Below are 25,022 nucleotides of genomic sequence, written 5' to 3'. Positions count from 1 at the left end.
CGATAGCATACTTTTCCGAGCAGTTTTCAAGTATAATTAGGCAAAACAAAATGATTTAGCATAAAAAGAAGTAAAAATGTATAATATAAAAAAAAGAAAACAGTAATATCTGTTTAGATGCTGGTGACCTCCGACCTATCACACACATTGGTAAACATGGCGGACTTGAAATCGCTGGAGCACAGCACTCTCAAAGTATGTCAAACAGTTCTCTTTTTCATCAGTCACTGAGTCAGTAAAGTGTTTATTTTCACATTGTTTTGAGCGTGATAACAAAAAATGGTGCCCATCAACATTCCCTGGTCTAGAGCAGGGCCTATTTAAAACTGGAAACGTTGGCATTCTGCGCTAATCGGGCGAGAGGAACGAAGCAGACGAATGTCAAATGCTGTACATGTTTATTGTCCATGATGTTCTTGATCAGTTGATGATGGCTTTGGTTCATAGAAGTCGTTGAAACAAAGTTTGATCTTTTCACCTTCGACTTGCTTCTTGACTGGTTTTTGTTATAACAATGTCATTTACACTAGATTGTTGTGGTTTTTTTTCCAGTTATGGTATCATGGAGGTTGACCCAGACGCAGTATGGAATGGAATACTCCCAGACCCATTAAAAACTGAACAAAAGCTGACGTGGAAATTGCACAGTAGAAAATATATCACAGACACGGAAGCTGCAATTTAAATAATTAACATACTACTAGCCGATTTTGCTCAAGAATCATGATTCATATTAGTAATCATGATCAAGCACAAACCACTTTAGATTTTTCAGTGTAGATTTTGAATTCACTATTTTCAGGTGCCCTATGAAGTTCTCAACAAGCGATTCCGATCAGCCCAGAAATCCATTGATAAAGAAGCTGCTCGTGTACAATCAACTGGCAATGACCTGGAGAAAAGTCTGCAGCGCCCAGTCACAGCAGGAGAGGTGTCCTCTGTTTTAGGAACTATGGTGGAACATTTGTCCCTCCTCAAAAGAAAGGTATATGTATATGATGGACAAGAAAAATTATGCAAACAAAGAAATTAATTGAAAAAATATGCATGTGAGGGTGAGTGAATAAACTGATGAAACTGAAAGCAAGAAACAGGAAAGGTAAGTTGTTCGGTTGTTTGTTATTGACAAAACAATACGTTACAGTCACAAATATATCGACCCAACAGTCTTTTAAGTGCACAGACAAACAATTATAAGTGACAAAAACTTATCTTGATGGAATGTTCGGAAAAAATTGAAATGATGAAAGCAAGCACAAAAAATGTTACTTTATTTATTTATTTATTTACTATTGAGGAGATTTCTATAGCGCATAACTAAAAGCACTATGCGCTTTACAATATCACTAGGTATAAGCACACGCAGACATGCTCTGATTAAATAGAACTTAGCCTAGCAAGACATACTAAGAACACTAAACATTTGAGTTCATACAAAAATAGAGAATTAAATTAAATACTGGACAAACGATTAAAATAAGCTTAAGGCCAACACCAACTGCAATGGGCTATTTCAAAAACAAAAGTTTAGTTAACTATAAAAGGCAGTGCATAAAACTCCATAATCATTATCCTAAGAGGGTCGAACAAATAAACACAAGAGGCGAAGCCTTCACGGCTCACGTAAGAAATCGACAAACAGTAACACAAACTCAATCACTCCGTCACACATACACACACAGTAAGCATACCGTCGCGATATAACCTTGAACGGTTGAAAACGACGTTAAACACCAAATAAAGAAAGAAAGAAACAGTAAGCATAAGTGATACGGTGCAAGAGTGCGAGACACTAGATCTAGATCTGTCTGTCTGTAGCCTACTTTTTAGTACTTACGGGGACACGACTGCCAGATGGCCAGATCGACACTGCGCTTTCGACAGCGCTTCCTCGCGCAGACACTGGAAACACGCTGTGCAGATTAACCTGTAGGAAATCTCCTTTGGTATCTTCTTTATCTATTTTTCTGGAGCTACGAAACCGAACAATGTAAAATCATGAGTCGTCTTCTCCGAATCGGCGAACTGCAGCTTGGTGATAACTGTATCTATACCACAATCCTTCACGCGATCTGACCTAACCTTGACCCCTGACCTGGTCTACATACCATACACAACACAAACCAGTCAGCTGTTTTTACCCCCCCCCCCCCCCCCCCCAAAACCCCCCACCACCCGTTTTCTTTGAATACACACTTTAACTACATACGTGCCGACAAAATGTTGATCATTGCTTCAATATTTTGAAGCTGTTGCTTGGATAATAACCAGGTAAAATTAGTATTTCGGTGTTTAGTCAAATGTTAAAGTTTCTATCACACACATACACACACACACACACACACATACACACGCACAGACAGACAAAGTTTAGCATCGCATAGGCTACACTTACATGAGCCAATAAGACTATTTTACCATAATTACTTCGTAAAAAATAATAAACATGGAATACAAAGCTGTAATTGTTAACAACAAATTTAAAAAGATTTTCATGCCATATTGCACAACACATTTTGACACACAGTAGTACGTATATATGGTGTTAAATATGTGAGACTACCCAATAAAAAAAAATATAACTAATGAGTTTATTTAAAATTGCTGGCAGATAACATCATATCATGAGGCAGGCGTGTGCTTTAGGTATTGTAAGCAGACTTGAAAAGGTGGGTTTTAAGGGTCTTTTTGAAAGTACATAGAAGAGGTTTCACAGTGCAATGACGGATGGGGTGGGGAAGTTGATTCCAGAGAGTGGGAGCGGAAAAGGTATAAACTTAATTAATTGTTACAATCTGAGTATGTTTATATATATATATATAATATCTTTCAGTTTCACTACTTTTGTTTTATATTTGGGAGTGTTGAAATTGATAAAGAGTTGTGCTTTCTGTGGGAACAATAAGACGTTTGCGTAAATAAATGTATTGCATTAAACTGAATTTTCCAAATCATTTTTGTTAAAATGAATAAAAAAAACTATTGATTAAGCTGGAACTTAGATTCAAACAATAAGAGATAGCTGCTGCACTTAGCAAACATATCTCACCAAGTTGACATTAGCCTGCCTGTGGTTTCGCTCTCTAATATTGTTGTATTATTATTAATAAAACTATCATTGTGTAATATTGGCGTGTTCGTATCATACAGGCCTATTGACTTACTTACGCCCAAACTACTTTGTTGGTGACTTTATAGTTGAGCATCTATTCTAAGGATAACATTTCATATGGTCCTGTGAGGTTGCCATCATGGAAACTCGGGCTGCTTTCTCACTGCATGTGCCGCTGCCATACAGTACGGCGCGACCCATTTTTTTTTCTTTCTTTTTCCTGCATACGTGTATTCATGTTTCCAAGCCCTGCGACTAACACTAACAGTGTGATTTTTCTTTTGTAGGCGGATGAAACCATTCAGAGTGAAATGGATGCCACACGGAGCATCAAGCGCCGAGTGGAACACTTGCAGGAGGTTGAAGCACAGAATGAGAAGCACCTGCCTCTGTGGCAGAAGACACGACTGGATCGCATGCTGGTTGAATACTTCTTGAGAGCTGGCTATTACAACACAGCCATTCGTTTAGCCCAGCATTCAAACATTGAGGTACTAATGAAATAAATGCCTGCACTTTACTTAGTGTACATGTTTGTGGTTTTACTTTTAGGTATCAAAGTGTGTTGTTCTTTCATGGAGTCACAATTTTTGTGAAGATACTAGGATAGTATAGTCTGCTCTGTGATTTCTCCTCGACAGGAGGGACTACACTACAGTGACAGACCTGAATGAAGCACACATTTCTGGGTTGGAAAAACAAGCAAGGAGACCTTGATTTTAGTCCAAAACCTTGTTTCTGTCTTGCAGCATGTGCCCTTGATACTGATAGCACTTGTCTTATACCCAGCACAAGTGAATAAAATACTACAAGTTCCCATCCCTGTTCATTGGCTCTATCGACACCCGTTTTTAACCGCTTGCTTCCCTTTATATAATAAACCGTCCATAGATCGTCGTTCTCCCGAACTAACTCCTTAGTATGACTGTAATCGAGAATAGAGGATTTTGGGTATTTTTTATGTAATGACGTCGGTGCTTTTCGGCGATTGGTCAATGCATTTCGTATCAATAATGTCGGTCACGCTTGAAATTATCGCTACTTGATATTGCTTTCCAAACTTATACGAAGTGACCGGGAGCGTAGGGTCAGTTATGAACTGAATTAGCCTCGAACAGTGAGATGTAGAGAACAGTACACAAATACGAACGTGGAGACTTGGAAACTCGAGTCAGTCGTCGCCACGCTTGAGAACTCAAGTGTAATACTTGAAGTTAAAATCTCCCTCGCCCACAGCCCGACAGAATAGTTCAGTTGGTAACGCGCTCGATCATGCGCTAGTCCTTACTTTTGTGGTTCCGGGTTTGATTCGCTTCGACAGCAATTTTATTTGAATTTTTGTCTGAACTCGTAATTCTTGTATTTTATTCATGTGCTTCATTCCAAATGTTTTGATTATGAAATGAATCGGGAAAAAAAAAGTTTCATAATTATTGAGTACTTTCAGAATTACCCATTCATTTATTTTTATTTTTTAGTAACCGTGACATCGGCTTTGGTGAAAATTGATTGCCCCATAGGCAACACCACGGCTACATGTAATGATGATATCAAGAAAATGTACAAAACACAAATATGAACGGGGAAAACGACGAGTCAACAAATGCTCGATTCGAAAACTCTAGCCCATGGCAGTTATGTTGGCAATTCAAGTCTTAGTTTTCACGCCTCAATTGTGTAAGCCTTGTGGCGTGGTGGTTAGACGTTTGCCTCCTAAGCCGGTGGTCTCGAGTTCGAGTCCCCAAACTACTTTTGTAAATCATGATTTTTAAACTTGTGTTCTTCTTTTCTGAACTCTTTGTACTTGTATGTTATTCTTTTTGATTCCCCCCGCGGGTTAGGGGGAAGAATTTACCCGATGCTCCCCAGCATGTCGTAAGAGGCGACTAACGGATTCTGTTTCTCCTTTTACCCTTGTTAAGTGTTTCTTGTATAGAATATAGTCAATGTTTGAAAAGATTTTAGTCAAGCAGTGTGTAAGAAATGTTAAATCCTTTGTACTGGAAACTTGCATTCTCCCAGTAAGGTAATATATTGTACTACGTTGCAAGCCCCTGGAGCAATTTTTTGATTAGTGCTTTTGTGAACAAGAAACAATTAACAAGTGGCTCTATCCCATCTCCCCCCCTTTCCCCGTCACGATATAACCTTCGTGGTTGAAAACGACGTTAAACACCAAATAAAGAAAGAAAGATTCTTTTTGATTTATTCCAAAGGTTTTGAGTCGTGTATTGAAAATCAAATATAGTGCGTGAGTGCCCTTGAACAGCTTTCCCACAATCCCATATTCTATTTTTAGTACGGGATATCCCCAAGGAAAGGTCAAAGGGCATATGTATCACCGCGTGTCGACTGCTGGTAATAGTAGATACATACTTCTATTATGATAGACTTCTGTACCTAGATAATAATGAAAATGATATGAAGTGTTAACTGGATTTATTTTCAATTTGTTTAGAGCTGTTTGCTCTTTATTCAGTCTCCTGATGGCTTTGCTTTTATCCCCCACACTTACATACAATCAAAAAGATGATACTGGTGAAAGTAATTCATTTCCATACTAATCTTTTAAATGATTACTTCATGAATGAAATTGTTGCTGTTGACAGGATCTGACCAATGTGGAACTTTTTATGACATCCCGTGAAGTGGAAGAATCGCTCAAGCGTAAAGAAACTGCTGCCTGCTTGGCATGGTGCTATGAGAATAGGTCCAAGCTCAGGAAATTCAAGGTGACCTCTGTCAGTCTGCAGTTTCTTCTTTGTAAAGATTTTAGTCAGTAGTGTTTAATCCTGTTGGCACGATGAGCCACGATCATGGCTTTTCCGGCGGAGCACGATGAGCCATGATCGTGGCTCGCGTCATAAGGTCACCTTACCTTGCTAACGGCTATCTTTAGCTGGCCACTCAGAAGGCTTGTTATGTTTCTTCATCATTTCCGATCGTCTGCACTGCGTTTCAATCATTTTCCAAGCTTTCGTTTACTGTTTTTCTTGCAAAAATGAGCGATATTGATAGCTACAAGGAGCAGGAAGATAATGATCACTTTACCAGTGAGGAGTATGTTGTTGACAGTGAAAATTAGGAAGGTAAATATGCATTTGCTTCTGTTTGTAAATGAACATGATGCACGTGGTCGCCATTTGAAGAAGAAAAAAAGTTGATCTGACTGAATTTGATCGTCGAGTTTGGCTTATTTACATTTACAATGTTTTTGTTTACAATTACTTCCGCCAGCGTGTTTATTTATCATTTTTATATTCAGTACATTCATGTATCACTGCAAATTTTATTGCAAAGCTGAAGCTTTCTTCTTTCCAATGATATATATTTCTGTGTCTAAGGTTATCATGAGACCACTTGCAATTAAAATACAAACGGTACCCATTTTCGGTTTTGCAGGCTCATTTTACGCCAATTAATATTTGGTGTTTGCTTTGCCTTTGCTTGAGCAATTGTATTACTTTACAGAGTATAGATCTGGCATGCACACTTGCACGCACTCACACACACACACGCACACACACATACACATACACATACACACAAAACCAGACTCTAAAGATATACTTTTAAGAGTATGCAACTGGCATATACCCATACAAACACACACACTCACCACTGTAGGAAACAGTAACTTGAGTAAGGTTTTTGCAGGCAGAGATATTAGAGATTCTACTGGCAACTCTAGTGTCTAGTGAAATGTTTGAATTCTGTGGTGTTACCAATATTTGTGTGCCCATATTTTCATTCTGTTCTGGTGTAAATGAGTTACGGTTACAAAACTGCCAGCTTGTTTTCCTCATGTTCATTCGTTTTTAATGCTTTCACGGCAACAGTTAACATGGTCTTTGTTTGTCTTTTTTCAGAGCACACTAGAGTTCAATATCAGGAAACAAGAATTTGTGGAACTTATAAGAAATGGCTCTGGACTTGAAGCTGTGAAGTACGTCTTTGCATGAATGTTAAATTGAAGAATGATATGTTGAACATTTTGCTTAAAGGCACATTAAATTACATATTCTTACTCCGAGTCACATATTTAGCATTGACGCAGTCGAGATGCTAGGTAAACTGAAACGCTATCCCGTCTATAGTCTAAGGGAAGCAACCCAAGCTAAAAAAGTAGCAAGCTTGCTACCCTGGGTTGCCTCCCGTAGCGTGTCACGCCACAGATCTCGTACCCAGTACGAGACACCCTCATTCGACATCTTTCAGCCAGAGAGACAGGTCGTGCTGATTTCGCTCCTAGGCTGTTGTTTGCTGTCTGCTTGACACCCACCGGCCTTGGCTCCCCGTCTGCTCATTGCTGTTTCTAGCGGTGAGATCGTTTCATTTTGTTGTTGTTTGCATTGCCATTCTGCTGAGAATTTTCTCGTCCGCGGACTTGTGAATTTTACTCGGTAGTTTGTTGCTGTGGCCGCCATTTTGGTCGCCATTTTTCGCTTACACGTGGTGTTTTTCGCTGGTTAGTTTGGGTCCGTGCTCGGACTTTTAGCGTTGACCAGTAGCACTATTACCTCCTTGTAACTTGTACTTTGTGCTAGTTTATTCTGCTGAAGTTTTACGTCCTAGAGACTTGTGTATTTTCAGTAGTCTGTTTTTCCTGCGCGACAGCATGTCGGATAGTGAGAAAAAGAGAGCGGCTAAGGCCGAGAGTAAGGGCAAAGGCCCTGGCAAACCTAAGTCCTCGGCTTCTACTTCTTCGGCTAGGAACCCCACGGTTCACGTTTCTGACCCGAAGACTAACTTCGTTTTTTCGGTGCCCATTTCGGCGCCGGAGGAGACTTCGTCTGGCTCGCGGGCGGCGGGCGTTTCTACTACCACGTCCGTTTTGACCCCGGTACCTGTGCCGGAGGCTGGCACTCTCGTGGCTAGCATTTTGTCCTCTTTGCTTCCAGAAATTCGGACGCTCGTGCGTTCAGAGATGGCGCGGACGGACCCTGTTTCCAGCTCTGCCTCCCTCCCGGGGGTGTGCGACCCTCGGTCGTTGGCTTCCTGTGTTCCTGCTGTTTCCGGTTCACCTGTCCAGCCTGCTGGCTTCGGCGTTGGTGCTGGAGGCCGTGAGCAGGGAGGCGTTTCTCTTCTCGGCCGGCGCTCGGTGGCTTCCGCTTGCGGGAGTGCACCTGCGCAGGTCCCTTTTGGGACACGGTCGTCGCAAGGTATGTGCTCGCAGCAGCCGTCCGCGGCAGCTGCACTTCCAGTTCCTGGAAGTAGTAGTTCACTGGACAGCGGACAGACCATGGTCCCTGCCGGTTTGAGCTACGAATTACGTAAGCAGTCGTTCACGGCAGCTTCCCTTCCGGCTCCGGCCGGAAGTAGTGGTTCACTGGAAAGCGGACAGACCATGGTCCCATCCGGTTCGAGCCACGAACTACGTAAGCAGTCGTTTACGGCAGCTTCTCTTCCGGTTCCGGCCGGAAGTGTTGGTTCACTGGTATGCGGACAGACCATGGTCCCTTCCGGTTCGAGCTTTGCCCAGTTTCAGCAGCCGTTTCCGGCAGCTGCCCTTCCTGCCTGGGCGGGAAGTGTGGGTCCAGCTGGTCGTGCACAGTCCTCTGTCACTTCCGGTTCCGGCCTAGGGCTTCCGGGTTGTAGCTGGCAGACTCCACAGCCATGGCATAGCTATGCCGTTGCGTCTGCTCTTCCGGCTCCTCCCGGTTCTTCCGGTTCGGTTCTCGCCGCGTCCGTTGGGATGCCGGCGGATTTCGAATTCGGTCGTTCTCCTGGGCATTCGGGCTTTCTGCCTCTGTTGGATCAGCAGCAGCCACACACTCCGGTGGTGTCTGCTAGCTCCTCCCTTCAGCTGCCTTCGGTTGCTGGCGTTTCTCACCCTCCTCTTAGCCAGGGTGTGAGTTTCGTCGATGACCAACAGGAGGGGCGTTTGGCTTCCGGCCTGTCCTCGCAGCGTCATTTGTCGGGTTCCTTGGGCTATGAGCCATCCCCGTCATGTGGCGTTTCGGACCTTGGGTCTGTGGACGAGGAGCAGCTGCCTTCGGCGGCTCCGGCCAGCTTCAGGGTAGCGCTTGAAGCGGCCGCGGAAGTCACTTCGCGATATTTCCCGGAAGGGGCTTCGTCTTCGACCACGCCTTCGGCGTCGGGTCCGTCGGCGATGGCAGACTTCCGGTGGGCGAAGGAGGAGGACAGCTACTTCCGGTTTGAAGAATCACCGTCAGTGGCTTTCCAGCTTTCTCGTTTGTTCGCCAAGCCCGCTCCTGCCGGCAGCGGGTTGCCTCCAGCAGCAGTTCCGCTTCTGGTGCCGTATGGCACAGCTCCGGAACATGCTTTGCCTTATCTGGCTGCTGCAACACAGGCAGACTTCTTCGTGCCCTTGGCGGCTCAAAGGAAGTTGCCTTGGCCTAAGGCTTCACGGAACCTTCTTTCGTCCTTTGCTCTGCCGCGTGCGCCGCTTCCGGTCACGCCGGCATTGCTACCTCTTTTGACGAAGCCTTTGAAGAAGGATTCCGTTCTCCCTCTTTCGGAGCAGTCTCTCCTGTCCTCTGAGGAGGTGGGAAGGCAGCTCCTGGAACTCAGTTCCATTTCGGAGACTATCCTGCGGGCTCTTTCACGTGCTCTTACAGAATCTTTGGCTCCCTTTACCTTGAGTAAGGAGCAAGATTCGGAGGACGTATCCACACTCCTCTCCACGCTGGCAAGGGTGAACGAGGAACAAATGAGATTGTCCTCTCTGCAGTACGTACATTTTGTCTTGTGCAGAAGGGACTTGTTTCTCACCCACTCCCAGTTCTCTGAGGAGTCGACGAGAAACACTCTCAGATCGTCGCCCTTGGTGGATGGTGCTCTCTTCGGCAACCTGGCCGCTGATGCCAGGAAGCAGGAGATCGACACCAACAGAGAACAGCAGTTCTCTTCCTTTGCGCTTCAGTCCCTGAAGCAGCCCAAGCAGGCTGCTCCTCAGCAGGCTCAGCACAAACAGGCTAAGACCTCTGCTCAGGCACATCCTGCTTCCCGGAAAAGATCTATTGCCCCTTCCCGCGGGTCGGGCAAGAGATCTTTTTCGAGGAGGGGTAGGGGCTCTTCCAGTGGAAAGCCCCACCCCCAATGAAGCGTTCCCGGCTTCACGCCCCCCCCGCCCTCCACCTTGGTGATGGCGGGGGGCCTTGCTCGGGCACTCCCACATTGGCTGGCCGCCATACGCAGCCGATGGTTAGTGGGTGTTGTGAAGTCGGGATTCCGCTTGCTTTGGCTGGGGGACAAGGCCCCTCTTACCAGGTGTCCTCCAGCCTTCAAGCCCCCCTTCTCACAGGAGGCAAGGGCCGTCCTCCAGTCGGAGGTTGCCTCACTGATAGAGAAGGGCGCGGTGGAAGCGGTCTCGGACCACAGCTCCCCGGGGTTTTATGGACGGCTTTTCGCGGTCCCCAAAGCTTCGGGAGCTTGGCGTCCTGTCTTGGATCTTTCGTTTCTCAACAAGTTTTTGAGAACGATTCGATTCAAGATGGAGACTCCTGCCTCGGTTCGGGACGCTCTCCGCCCAGGAGACTGGGTGACCTCGATCGACTTGACGGATGCGTACTTCCATATTCTGGTGCATCCCGCCGACCGGAAATGGCTCCGTTTCCGGTGGGCCAGTCAAGTCTACCAGTTCCGCGCACTGCCTTTTGGGCTGTCCCTTGCCCCATGGATCTTTACCATGGTGGTGAGGCAGCTTTGCGCGCTGGTGAGGTCACAGGGAGTGCGGCTGCGAGCATACCTCGACGACTGGCTCATCATGGGCCAGAGCGAGGCTCTCTGCAGGCAGCACACTCTCTTGGTTCTCCGAGAGGCCAGCTTGCTGGGATTCTCGGTCAACCAGACGAAGTCAGAGCTCGTGCCGTCTCAGTCATTCACTTACCTGGGGATGACGTTCAATACGGTCACCTGGACTGTCCAGCCTTCGCAGAAGCGGGTGGACAAGCTCCAGGCTCTCATCCGCTCTACTTCGCTTCTCCTGAGAGCTTCCCTTCGGACTTTGGCCTCCATCCTGGGGCAGATGGAGTCCATGGCCCTGCTGGTTCCACTAGGGAGAGCTCACAAACGCCCGCTTCAGCACGCGCTGAAGCCGTTGGTGGACTCTCCTTGTGTGGATTGGAACACTCTGGTTCCCCTTGGGGATTGGTTCCAGGCTGCAACCCTCCCGTGGCTGGACTCGGGATGGGTATGCAGGGGGGTTCCCATTGTTTCCCCCCCTCCCAACATGGACCTGTTCACAGACGCGTCCTTGCTGGGTTGGGGGGCTCACACGGACCGGCTCACGGCCTCCGGACTGTGGTCTGCGGAACAGAGCACATGGCACATCAACTCGCTAGAGTTGGAGGCCGTGTTCCTTGCTCTGGTCGCGTTCCTCCCTTCCCTGGCAGCCAAGCGTGTGCGTCTGTTCACGGACAATACGACAGTGGCTGCCTACGTGAACAAGCAGGGAGGTTCGCGGTCCCCCACTCTCTCCCGCAGAACGTGCGAGATCCTCTCCTGGTGCTCCCAGCGGGAGATCTCTCTCTCAGCGCGTTACCTGCCAGGGAGCCTCAACACACTGGCGGACGCGCTCAGCCGCTCCGACAGGGTGTTGCAGGCGGAATGGACCATCACGCATGGTGCCCTTCTCCGCCTTTGGGCTGTGGCCCCGAAGCCTGTGGTGGATCTCTTCGCCACCAGATTCTCCAGGCGCCTTCCGGTGTTTGTCTCCCCCTTCCCCGATCCGGAAGCGTGGGGGACCAACGCCTTGGACATCCCCTGGACAGGGCTGGAGGCTTATGCCTTCCCACCCTTCCAGCTGCTCAGCCAAGTCCTCAGGAAGGCGGAATTGGAGAGGCCGTCCCTGCTTCTGGTCACCCCTCTGTGGCCGTCTCAGCCCTGGTTTCCGGACCTTCTGAGACTCGCACACGGCCCTCCAATTCCTCTGGCTCTGGTACCAGGCGAACTCGTTCAGCCTCGCACCGGAGTTCCTCACGGGCACCCGCAGTCTCTCAATCTTCACGCGTGGAGACTGTGAGGTCCGCTCTGAGGCGGTCTGGGGCTTCCGACCGCACTTTGGAGTTGGTGCAGCGCTCGCATAGGGCCTCTACCTCCTCAGTGTATTCGTCGCATTGGCGTGCCTGGGTCACCTGGTGTCAGGCTCATGGGCTGAACCCGGTGGCTCCTCGTACTATGCACGTAGCCAACCACTTAGCGGATTTGTCTTCCCAGGGGGCTTCTTCCTCCTCTTTGAAGGTTCGCAGATCGGCGATTGCCTCGACTCTTAAACAGATCGGTCATACCATCAATGTTAGTGGAGTTGTCGCTGGGGTTATTAAGGGCGCGTCTTTGCAGGACGTTAAGCGCTCTCCTCTGCCCAAGTGGGATCTTTTCCTTGTCCTCGAGTTCTTGCGCTCGGCGGACTTCGAGCCTCTAGAGGGCTCTAGCCTCGCGAACCTTACTCGTAAGGCTCTGTTTTTGCTACTTCTGGCTTCGGCCCGCAGAGGTAGCGAGATACACGCTCTTTCAGGCAGTCCGCAGGACATCGGCCGAGAGCGTGACGGCTCCTTGTCTTTGCATTTCCGGGAGGCCTTTCTGGCCAAGAATCAGACACCGGATCAGCCTTCTCCCTGTGTCCTTGTGAGGCCCCTGTCTCATATTGTGGCACAAGATGACCCAGACATGGTCAATTGCCCGGTTAGGGCCCTGGAGGCATATTTAGCCCGGACTCAACCCATCAGGTCGAGCTCCCAGAAGCTCCTCTTTATTTCCTTGAATACGTCCATGGACAGAGATATCACGAGGACTACCTTGGCCAGGTGGGTGTCGGCTCTCATAAAACAAGCTTATGTGTGGAGTCTGGCACAAAAGGGGGGGGCTCAGCCTGCCTTCCCTCTCCAGTCGGCTAGAATGCACGAGTCCCGGGCATGGGCATCGTCATTGGCTGTTTTGAGGTCCCGAAGACTCGACGACGTCCTGCGCACAGCATACTGGCGTTCAGACGACGTCTTTATCTCGTTCTACTTGAGAGACATCGCCGCGGTATGCCGTGATGGCTCAAGGACCCTCCCCGCACTGGTGGCAGCGGGGCAATGCCTCTCCAGATCTTAACAGTGAGTTTGAAATTTTTACTTCTTACCCACCACCTTGTTGGAGTTATCTGCTAAATATGTGACTCGGAGTAAGAATATGTAATTTAATCGAAAATTTTTAATTAAATTTTCATTTGATTAATATACTTACCCGAGTCACATAAGTAATTCCCTCCCACCTTCCCCGCTTGTAGTTTCTTTGGATTCTAGAAGTCGAATGAGGGTGTCTCGTACTGGGTACGAGATCTGTGGCGTGACACGCTACGGGAGGCAACCCAGGGTAGCAAGCTTGCTACTTTTTTAGCTTGGGTTGCTTCCCTTAGACTATAGACGGGATAGCGTTTCAGTTTACCTAGCATCTCGACTGCGTCAATGCTAAATATGTGACTCGGGTAAGTATATTAATCAAATGAAAATTTAATTAAAAATTTTCGAGTAAGCCTCCCGTAAGCCATCACAGATACTGTCAGGCTTTTACACACTGTACAAACACCCTTTCATTTAAACACTCACCGCTTGAGAACATCCTAGGTGCCCTCCGTAAAGAGCGAGCAATTTTCAAAGAATTTATTTTTGCGTGGTTTATCTTACCCCTGAGCCATCGTGAACCCGTGTGATACAGTTTCCTTTTTTCACAATGTAGTCGTCAGTTAGTCATTTGAATGCGACTCGATGTGAGCTTAAGTGCAATAGCACGTTATTATGTAGCTTTGACTAGGAACGAAACAAACGGCTGTAGTTCACAAGAACTCTAGCGATGGCTTTTGACTGTTCAGAGGAACTGGCGACAGGCATAAACCGTCGTCTGCTACGAGAACCACGACCTTGCGTGACCCTGCTTCCGGGCTTTTCTTTTTTCAAACTTTCAAAACTTTAATTGTACCGATCTTGTCTTGATGAAAAAAGAATTCTTTTATGATTTAAGAATGTTTGTGTAACAAGCTGTCAATTTATTATTTAGATTTTAAAAGTTAGGTGTAGCGCCAAAACGAACCATGGTCCGATTGTCTGAGAGACAATCCGTACAATTACTTCTTTGAAAATTGCTCGCTCTTGTGACAGGGGAGGCTACTGCTCCTTTCACAGCAGACACTGCACCCGAGTTGTTGGCCTTTAAGTCAACACCGGTGGATTGTGGAATTCTGTTTGTGATGGGGTCTGGTGGTTTCCGATTGTCTGTTTGTTCATGGAAACCTTCGGGTTTGCATAACAGTTTTTATAGGGCTGAGAAATTGGCCCTAACATTTTCAATCCTGTTTGATTACACTTCGCCTCCCGATGTGATCGTAGTGTTACGGCACTCGGTTACACTCTTTACATAGGGCACCTAGGATGTTCCCGTTTGGTGAGCGTTCAAATGGAAGGGTGTTTGTACTGTGTGTAAAAGCCAGACAGTATCTGTGATGGTTTACGGGAGGCGCACTGTGCCTTTAACTGTTGTCTGTTAGTTTTTGGCTCACGAAGTGTAGCCTATGCAATGCTAACTTTTGTCTGTCTGTGCGTGCGTATGTATGTATGTATGTATGTCTGTGGTAGAAACTTTAACATTTGAAGACGTCATATTACATTGACGTCACATTATGACGTACGAGGGTTAGACGTCACGCGATGAAATTACTGAAAGTCTCGGTGATTGTTATTTTGAGCGGGCCGAGACTATTTGGCAGTCGTGTCCATGTAAGTAGGCTACATGCAGACAGACAGATCTAGATCTAGTGTCTCGCTTTCTTGCACAGTTTCACCTATGCTCTTTCTGTGTGGGTGTGTGACGGAGTGATTGAGTTTGTGTTACTGTTTGTCGATTTCTTACGTGAGCCTTGAAGGCTTCGCCTCTTGTTTAACTGACATGTTTGAATTGTAGGATAGGCTTCTGTTTTGTGTCCTTTTGTCCCTCGGTCTTTCTTTTGTTTATTTGTCTTTTATTAGTAAGCTTTAAAGGATTCAAATCATTGTGTCTAAAGCATGTGCTCTGGCAATTTGATAAGCATTCCAGCAAGTGGATGTCAGAAGAAATTGTAAACCAGGGAAGAGCTGTATTGGGGGCTCTAATAATGTATCGGGCAGTTTTTTCATCTCTTATGCACCCATGGGTTTTTCCTTCAAAAGACTTTGCCACAACATTGAAGACTGGGTATTGTGCATAAAACTTTTGACTGATCAATTCAATTAATCAATTAATAATTGTTCTCCTGTTGCTGTTTCCAGACATGCACGGAAATACTTCAATGGGGTCGAGGAGGAGCAGTTCCCGGAAGTGCAGAAAGTGATGGGTCTGCTTGCTTTCACGGCAGACACAGATATCGCGGAATACCAGGTGAGACCCCCATCACCACCCCTAACCCCTGTGTTGATGTATCAGATTTTTCTATGGTCTCACAATGGTTATGGTCAGCGTGAAGGTACACTGTTATTTAGTGTGTGTATGTGTGTGTGTGTGTGATCATCATTCCATCTAGGCGTTTAAATGTGCAAAGGATTTTTGTCTCTTACGATACTTCCCTTTCGATGTGAACCATCTTGAATAAGATCTTGGGGTGATTGTACATGGAATAAGAGCTTTCTTCTTGGACACAAACCAAACATCTGCAACCTGGGTGCTTTTTGTGTCATTTTTTTTTCATGAATCTATTTCCTATCAGACCTGTGTCAATATCCAATCTGCAAAATAAATTAAATTACATATCTTTTTCCAACTCACATATATAGCAATTTACTTCAGTCTAGTGCTAGAACGCTGCATCGCATCACCTTGGTAACAAGGGAGGCAACTCTAAAAAAAAGCCACCTTGACCCATTAACAGGACAAAGTCACGTGACTTCCTGACCTTGCCGCCATAATGAACTCATTCTCTACTCAGCGCTCGGTGGCTACGGACGTGTTTTGCTTCGCTGAGGCTTTTCAGCCTTTCGTCTGACTTTTCCTTGGGTCAGACTTCACCTTGGTTTTCCTTGTACGTCCCTCTTCTCTTACTTTGTGTTTGGGGTGAGCATTTTGGCATATTTTTTGTCGTTTTTTGCTTGACTTAGGTTGGGTCTGCACTTAGAAATTCTTCACATGCTTTCATCCGCCATGTCGGATAGCGGTAAGAAGAAAAGTTCTAAGCAAGTGGCGGAGCCTTCTCCTGTTAAGAAGCCTTATCGTAAGTCGAAAGGCTCTTCTAGTCAAGCTGTTGTGAAGGTGTTAGACCCTTCGTCCAAACAGTCTTTTGATGTTAAAGGCACAGTAAGCCTCCCGTAAACCATCACAGATACGGTCAGGCTTTTACACACAGTACAAACATTCATTTAAACACTCACCGATTGAGAACATCCTAGGTGCCCTCTGTAAAGAGCGAACAATTTTCAAAGAATTTATTTTTGCGTGGTTTATCTTACCCCTGCTGAGCCATCGTGAACCCGTGTGATCCAGTTTCCCTTTTTCACAATGTAGTCGTCAGTTAGTCATTTGAATGCGACTCGATGTGAGCTTATCTACAATAGCACGTTTTTATGAACGAAACAAACGGCCTCAGATTAGGCAAGATAATGAAGCTAAGCAAGCACACATAGGGTTAGACCCTCTGGCTTTGGCAGCTTTGCGGTATGTACGCCCATCTATGGTGAAGCTGCATACCTCTTCTTTTCCGCCTTCTCGGATCAAGCTATTAAAGCAAACTCAGCTTTTACGGTTTACGGAATTGCTCGCTTTCTCATAAGAGTCATAAGCTTTGGTTTTCCGACAGCTCGCCAGAACATGTCCAACTTACTGGTGCACATTCTGGCTCAAAAATCTTTAGGGTCACTGAGCCACTGTCCGTAACCTCTCAGATGGAACATTTCCGGCGAAGCCTACCCCTTACGGTAGCGGCTTCTGTCAGCGACTTTCGCTGGGCAACACAAAGGACTCGCAGAAAATTCCATAGTTTCAGCGTTTCATTTTAAGATGTTACGGAAAGAACTAAGGACACCATCATGTGGCGAAACTTAGGTTTGGCACAGAAGCTTTTAGCATTGGGTTTGTTTTTTTCCCCATACGCAAAAGACAGTGAACATTTATGTTTTTGCCAATAATAAACAGAATCACATTTCTTGTGGTTCAGTGATTCAACTTCGGCATTACGCCTCTCAGGGCCTTCTCCCGTGAGTTAACAAGCTACACTCTTTTTGTAGCCTTCACTGCGGCGGCCCCTGGATTTTTCTTTACTTTGCAATGTGCTAGGAGTTTTCTCCTACATCGCAGAATAGTACGCATTTGTTCGCCCTGTTAAATTCTCAAGCCTTCTCGGCTAAGCCATCGAAGTGACGTCACACTTGTCACAGTATGGTATAGGCTTTCGGCTTTACCGTGCCTAACCCTCTTTTCCTCTGAAGGCTGAATCACGGTACTCCAGTTCAGGGATTCAGCTTTGGATACTTTCTCAGGTCTCTCTGCACGCTTTCTAGCGGCAATATAGGCGGTGCCAATTTTCGCACAAAGGGCAGAGGGAGGGTACAACTTACCTTTTCCCTCAGCGCTTACCCAACTTCAGGTTTCCAGCACTTGAATTACTAGTTAACGAAACCTTGGTATAATAGAGACCTTCTCTATCCCTAGACCAGTTCTCTTACCTTGAGGATATTTTATCAAGGCTTCGGAACTAACTCCATGTAATGCCTCGAGCGTTACGGTCATCAGGAAACTGAAAACTCAAAAGACGCTCACGCACCCCTCCCTCGGGACGGGGAGCGATAGGAGCATGGTTTGAGAGCGGATCAGTGTTTTTGTATCTTGGACAGTTCTCCTTTGGGCTCAGTCCAGACTGTGCGAGATAGAACATGGGCCTACTTCTAGGCCTTACGTGAATTAGGCTATGCTTCTCCCTAATCTTGTCAGTGTGACTTGCGTAGCTCGCATTATAAGATGACAGGTCTCTTTTCACAGAGAGACCATATGCTAGATAGGGTTCAATGCAAAAGATCACAGCGAGACAGGTCCGAGTCTTTTGGTATCGGAGTTTCTACGCTCCACAGATTTTGAACCGCTACATTCTGCTAGCCTTCATAAACATTACGTGCGAAACGTTCTCCCTTTTACTCCTATCTACAACACGCAGAGGTAGCGAGATTCACACACTCTTTGGCTTACAGGGAGATGTAGGTTTCAATAGAGGCTCTCTATCTCCCTCTGTTTCCGGCCAGACTTCTTAGTCAGGCATCAGAAGCTAGGACAACCATCTCCGATGGTCTTATAGTTTTTCCTCTTTATAGGATTCTCGCCATAGGCGACCCATTTTTATGAATCTGACCAGTTATATCACTATGCTCCTTCCTGTCTCATACAAGGGGTTTAAGATCATAAGCAAAACTACTCTTATCGTCTTTGAACACAAGGGTAGATAGGGACATATCTACGTTGCTGCTAAAATCAGTAGGGTATTCCGAAGTCCTTGACTCCGCCTACTGGAGATCGTAGGAGCTCTCTATCAACCTTTACCTGTGCGACTTTTCCAGTGCGCGACAGGACGGTTCCAATGCGCTTACCAGCAATGGTAGCAGCAGGGCAAATTATTGCCTAGCTCATAGATTGAGCATCCCACCACCTTCATTAGCAATCTGCTATATGTGAGTTTGGATAAGATATGTAATTTAATCGAAAATTTTAGTAATAAATTTTCAATATACTTACCCAACTCACATAGTTAATTCCCTCCCGCCTTCCCCGCTAGTGGGGTTGTTCTAAAAATAGAGGGAAGTTTTTTCTACGCCTTCGTGCGAATGAGTTCATTAGGGCGGCAAGGTCAGGAAGTCACGTGACTTTGTCCTGTTTATGGGTCAAGGTGGCTCTTTTTTTAGAGTTGCCTACCTTGTTACCAAGGTGATGCGATGCAGCGTTCTAGCACTAGACTGAAGTAAATAGCTATACAGTATGTGAGTTGGGTAAGTATATTAATCAAATGAAAATTTATTACTAAAATTTTCGATTATAAAAACCAAACCAAAAAAACAGCCTGCTGCAAAAGTCCTGCACAGAAACCAGCCGTGCAGTTTGAGTTTGGTAGGTGTCCAAATGGAAGGATGCCTTTGTCGAATGCAAATGCCTGGACAGATCAGTGGTAGTTGGCATGGATGTTCAGTACCCATTTGCACAGCAAGGAAAGAACAGTGTAGGTCATCACTGTGGAGAATTATTTAATGGTTGTTTATACCAGTATTATATTATCTTCAGAATGGTTTCTCGAGTAGATCTTGCTGTTTCACTCCATTGGAGAATTTTGCTGATGTTTTGGTGATTTCCTTACAATGAAATTAGCTCCCCTTGATCACAGGAAGTGTAGGCATCAACAGATCTGCACAGGCTGTATGTTCTAAAAGGGAAAAGTAAGTAGCTGTTCCTTGGAGTGATTTTCTATGACTGCAGTCTAACTCAAATTAGTCTGGATTGATTTGATCAAGTTTTGGTTTACAGTTCTATTTGGTCAAAAAAGTATTTTGAAATGTGAGATTCTAAGCACTTTGCTGTTAGTGTCACTGTTAGTGTGTAATGAACTTATAGACTTCAGCATGTGTGCCTAATCCAGAAACAAATGTGGTATACTGCTATCGCTGTTTTGACAACATTAAACTGATCATGTTTTTAGCATGGCTTGAAGTATGCTTACCGGGTAGACATTTGTTTGGTCTGTGTGTGCAGGCGCTGTTCTCAGAGGCTCGCTGGGATGAACTGGTGCAACAGTTTCGTCAGGAAAACTTCCGTCTGCACCAGCTGAATAGCTCCGTCTTTACAGCTGCCCTGCAAGCGGGACTATCTTCCCTCAAGACTCCGTATCCTTTACATTCAAGTTACACCTTTGCCAGAACACAGAGTACAGTGTTACCATTAACTGGAAATATTTGCATCGGTCACTGAGAATGTCGCTCTCTCTGTGTTACTGATGAGTTTTGCAGTTGCATGTGTGATGACAATGCAGAAAGATTACTATGATCATAGAAGAAGAAATCTCACTTTCTTCCACCAACTTCCAAAGAGCGAATATTATTATTTTTATTTTTTTTATACATTTGTATTGCCGTACTTTCATTTGTTTCGAGAGGAAAAAAAACCTGTTCGTTTTTTGAGTCACTTGAGAAAAAGTGACTCTATGTAATCGGTCAGTGTTAGTCTGTCCGGCCGGCCGGCCAGAAGCCGTCCGTAGACACCACCTTAACGTTGGACTTTTCTCGGAAACTATCAAAGCGATCGGGCTCATATTTTGTTTAGTCGTGACCTCCAATGACCTCTACACTTTAACGATGGTTTCGTTGACCTTTGACCTTTTTCAAGGTCACAGGTCAGCGTCAAAGGAAAAATTAGACATTTTATATCTTTGACAAAGTTCATCGGATGTGATTGAAACTTTGTAGGATTATTCTTTACATCAAAGTATTTACATCTGTAGCCTTTTACGAACGTTATCAGAAAAACAAGGGAGATAACTAGCCTTTTCTGTTCGGCAACACACAACTTAACGTTGGGCTTTTCTCGGAAACTATAAAAGTGACCGGGCTCAAATTTTATGTGAACGTGACTCCCAGTGACCTCTACACTTTGACGTCTGCTTTGGTGACCTTTGACCTTTTTCAAGGTCACAGGTATGCTTCAGGTATGCATTGTGTTGTGAATAGCAATTTCTTCCTGTCCATCTGATGCCTCATATAATATTCAGAACTGCGAAAGTGACTCGATCGAGCGTTTGCTCTTCTTGTACCATATATATATCTCCCCATCATTTCAGTGTTGCCCAAAGCTTGGGATGTAACAGATTAAATAAAGCTCCTTAACAGTTATCCCAGTCATTGTTACAAAGATGAGCCGCTTCATCGCAACAGCAACTGCCCGGTGTGCAGTCGACACTTGAACGACCTTGCACAGCCTCTGCCCTACTCGCACTGCGCCAACTCGCGTCTCATCTGCACAATCAGCGGCCACTCCCTCAACGAACACAACCCTCCCATGATGCTCCCCAACGGAAACATCTATGGGCTGAGTGTGAGTAGAGCTAGAGTGTGTGTGTGTGTGCATGCGTGTGTGCGTGCGTAGTGCATGCACCCAGGTCTATGTTACCTGTGTCTGCCTGTGTCTGTTTCTAGGGTTAAAATGGTGAGCATGGAGACTTTGGGATTTAAATTGTCTCTGTCTGTTGTTCTATTTTGTCAGATCAGACTTTTTTGTGCTGTCGTATTTGAAAATTGTCTGTACATTATTGCGTGGCAGACACACTGAATGATCTTAAGATGATTTCAAGGATATGGTAAAATGTGATGGAATTAAACATTCTAGATTTCAGCAAGTGTTCCTAATATCTTTTCAATAATTTTTCTGTTTCAAATTCCTTCTTGTTTGTCAATAGGCGCTGACAAAGATTGCGTCGGATAATGACAATCAGGTGGTCTGCCCACGCACCAGGCAAGTTTTCAGTCTTGATGAGGCCGAGAAGGTTTTCGTCATGTGAACAAAGGCCATCCACCTGCGGAAAACTCACCTGAAGTCGGCCAAAACCAGAACGGGAGGTGTGTGATATGGGGGATTACTTGCAAAAGCCAGTGAAGAATAAAAGAGTAAGCTTTCCGTTTGGTTGGTGGGTCAAGGGGGATGTTTAGTCCATATCGGGAATGTGTGGGCAATGAGACCCTTATCTTCTCTGCTTTGATTGCTGCTATGCCTGGTGTGGTTGATTTTTGGATGGTCAATTCTTGCGCTTTTCATCATGATATGATCCCTAAATAATAAAACGATTTGCCAGAATGGGACGATTGTTGTTGCAACTATTTTCATGAGCCTTGCCATCCATTACTTTGACTTCATATACTGGTTAATCATCATAGCACATGAAAGGTACATGCAAAAGGAGATTAAATGTGAGATATTTGAGGAAATGAGACTGAATGACTGCACAAACTGTACAAATTATTAACTATACAAACTGCATAGTGCACTGAGATCGATGAAATCACTGTTATGCCTGAGATGAATTTGATGTGAAGATTGGTGTAAATCTGCTCCGTGCATGAAAGTGCGGGTTGTTTCTGATGTTTTTGAAATTGACTGCAGGAACAAAGACAGTATACACAGACTCGACAAAAGCATGTTGTTATACATGTATTAAAAATGGGCATCGTACAGCATTGAAGTGTCAACTTTCAGGCACTCTGCCCGAAGCAGGGATTTTGGAAATATAGAAAGTGTAGCAATTTCATGTTGGATGTTGGTTTCCTTTTATTCGTAGACACCTCATCTATGCATTTACATCAACGAGTGTTCGGCGGGGAAATTAGCTCTTTGCCTCCGCCCAATTCGCAACATCACCTGCTCCAGTTGCAGATCCCATAAGGTTCGCTATGAACAATGCTACCAATGACACATTTCTGATTTCATTTCTATTGGCTGCCTGCGAGGTTTGAGTGTTCATAGTTTCAGTAAACTTACAGTGGCTGCTTTGCTAGATTTAAAAGTTTAAAATTGTTGGAGTTACTTCCCATGTCATATAAGGCAAAGTGTTAAAGACTGTGAAGTTGAGAGCAAGTGCTTATACATGTAGTTCAAAACAGTATGTGTTTGTGCGCCATGGACTCATTTGAAATGTAGGTTATATTAAAAGACTACATTTTAGTGGGTGGCATTCATTCATGTTGAATGTTTTCAATTTCAGTGCATAATACACTATAATTTGTGTACGCCAGTCACAAGGAAGAAGAGCAAAATAACATGTTTATAAAAAGTATTTTTGTACATAGCTGTACATACTTTGCTGTTGAAGAAAAAACAAATGTGCAAATAGACATAGGCTTTCACTTTTCTCTCGCTTGCTAAATTTTGTTGTCTTTCCTTTTTCTGATGCTATGAAATTTGGGTTTATTTTATTCACTCTGAAGCTGCTTTCTTTCATGTTCGTAGATGTTCAGTATTGGTTGAAAAGTAAACAGTATGGAGAATAACTATGTTATCATTACTGCTTCATTTAGAATGGTATTAGGTGTTTTTTTCAGGTCCCAAATTGCATGAGCTGTACCTCTCATCTTTGTATTATTTTCAATGGTGACGAGAATTCCAGTCTACTTCTTACTGTTAGGGAATGTGGCTCATAAAAAAGCGTATAAAAGAACAAACCTTTCAATATGTGAATAAAAGAACATCATATTCTATTTGTTAATTTGGTCTTCATTTTTGTGTATGTTATACATGTACCGGTACCTTTCTTGTGAGGCCCCTCTGATGAAACACAACCTCCAAATAATGACACGTGTTTTGACAGGCCGTCTTCAATGAATGGACCGCTGGAGTCTGATCATTCTCTCTCTCTCTCTCTCTCTCTCTCTCTCTCTCTCTCTCTCTCTCTCTCTCTCTCACACACACACACACACACACACACACACACACACACACACACACACACACACACTAACAGCATTCTTCTTAGTCACAAAAAAGTTTACTGCAAATTGTCCAATACAATACAAAGTAATGTACATAATACTGATCAAGTACTTTTCTTAAACATCGACAAAATAACAACTGCTTGTTTATCTATATATAAATACAGTAACATAAAATAGTTTTATGCTTCAGAATTTGTGAGTGCACACATTTTCTTTTATTATATAATTGCAACCACAGAAACACAAAAACGAACACCAAAACTATCACAGTTGGTTGTAATCACTCCAAAAGAACATTTGGGGCTCAGTGACTTGGAATAATAGGCCGTGAAAAGTAGGATATGCGCCGAAATGGCTGTGATCTGCTGGCCGATGTGAATGCGTGATGTATTGTGTAAAAAAATTCCATCTCACACGGCATAAATAAATCCCTGCGCCTTGAATATGTGCGCGATATAAATTGCATAAAAAAATAAAAAATAAAAATCCCTGTGCTTAGAACTGTACCCACGGAATACGCGCAATATAAGCCTCATATTGATTGATTGATTGAGTTTTGTGGAATTCCCCTATTAAAACCCCCACAAAATGTGAAAAAATCAGGTCAAATAGAAGGGAGTCGTAAATTGGCGTTAAACATGCAGGTGTTATGAATAGAAAAGGTCTCAAAAGGGGGGATTGGGAAGTCTTAAAACAGGGGGGGGGGGGGGGGGGATCTTACAAGGGAGGTCCCACTTTACTGTATGAGCGTTTTTCAAAAATGTACGAAAAACGTGTCTGATTTTTAAATTAATTCAGAAAGAAACATGTCCTATCTATTTTAGTATTGACACTTGAAAGTTAGTTTTGCTTGGTTTAAACACGTAGGGGTATCTAAAAATGCCTGTCGTTTTGAAGGCACTCAAAACTTCCACCACCTCTACAAAGAAGAAAAAAAAATTGTAGACCATTAAAAAAATCTGCAAAAAATTGCTTACGGGAGCACCTTTGGATAATTGCAACAGATTTTGATTGTAAGGTTGACCCAGACTCTGAATGTGGACTTAAACTTTCAAAAATTAATGTCTGTCACTTTTTTGTCAGTGGTGTTACCAGCATACCTGTCAAGTCCTACGCATTCTGCGTAATTCTTACGGATTTTCGGTGTTTTTTGGGTCCTACGTCGTATACCTCAAACCATACGCATTTTCAGCCTTTAAAAAAAAATTTTAAAAAAAAGAAATTTTTTTTTTTTTTTTGCTGGCATGGACTGCCGTTCATTCATTTCTGAGGAGGAGCTTGCACCAGCCACACAACAGAAGTTCTGGCATGATGTGCGCCAGTTCTACGTGGCCTGTGTGAGGAAAATGTTGAATACATTTTCATTTGGCAGTGAAACCCTGCAACACCTTCAAGTGCTGGATCACAGTCTGGGAGCTGACACACTGACTGCCTTCTTGCAGGTCAAAATTAACTCTGATGCATGCTGCCATGATTTTAAGGTGACTGGCAGCATGATT

At 44.6% G+C, this 25,022-nt stretch overlaps 1 protein-coding gene across 2 annotated transcripts; it reads left to right on the top strand.

Annotated features, from left to right (window-relative positions):
* Positions 1-138: 138 nt before the first annotated feature.
* Positions 139-23,287, top strand: LOC138981538 (E3 ubiquitin-protein transferase MAEA-like). Of its 2 annotated transcripts, none has more exons than XM_070354486.1 (9): positions 139-195; positions 803-985; positions 3,400-3,603; positions 5,722-5,844; positions 6,982-7,058; positions 15,358-15,466; positions 19,802-19,932; positions 20,941-21,136; positions 21,498-23,287. In XM_070354486.1, the coding sequence occupies exons 1-9, from the start codon at positions 157-159 to the stop codon at positions 21,597-21,599; spliced, it is 1,164 nt and encodes a 387-aa protein (XP_070210587.1). In that variant the 5' UTR covers positions 139-156; the 3' UTR covers positions 21,600-23,287. The 2 variants fall into 2 exon arrangements, with proteins under 2 accessions (XP_070210587.1, XP_070210586.1); XM_070354485.1 differs by having other exon boundaries at positions 5,722-5,853.
* The last annotated feature ends 1,735 nt before the right edge of the window (positions 23,288-25,022 follow it).

The sequence above is a fragment of the Littorina saxatilis genome, linkage group LG12, assembly GCF_037325665.1.
Source record: "Littorina saxatilis isolate snail1 linkage group LG12, US_GU_Lsax_2.0, whole genome shotgun sequence".
In the NCBI taxonomy this organism is placed as follows: Eukaryota; Metazoa; Mollusca; class Gastropoda; order Littorinimorpha; family Littorinidae; genus Littorina; species Littorina saxatilis.
Note: the sequence above shows the minus strand (reverse complement) of the source record. Positions and strands in the feature narration are given on the sequence as shown.

Coding starts and splice junctions, on each gene's coding strand:
- LOC138981538 (XM_070354485.1), top strand. CDS start 157: ATGGCGGACTTGAAATCGCTGGAGCACAGCACTCTCAAA. Junction 986..3,399: donor TGTCCCTCCTCAAAAGAAAG/GTATATGTATAT, acceptor TTTCTTTTGTAG/GCGGATGAAACCATTCAGAG. Junction 7,059..15,357: donor TCTGGACTTGAAGCTGTGAA/GTACGTCTTTGC, acceptor TGCTGTTTCCAG/ACATGCACGGAAATACTTCA.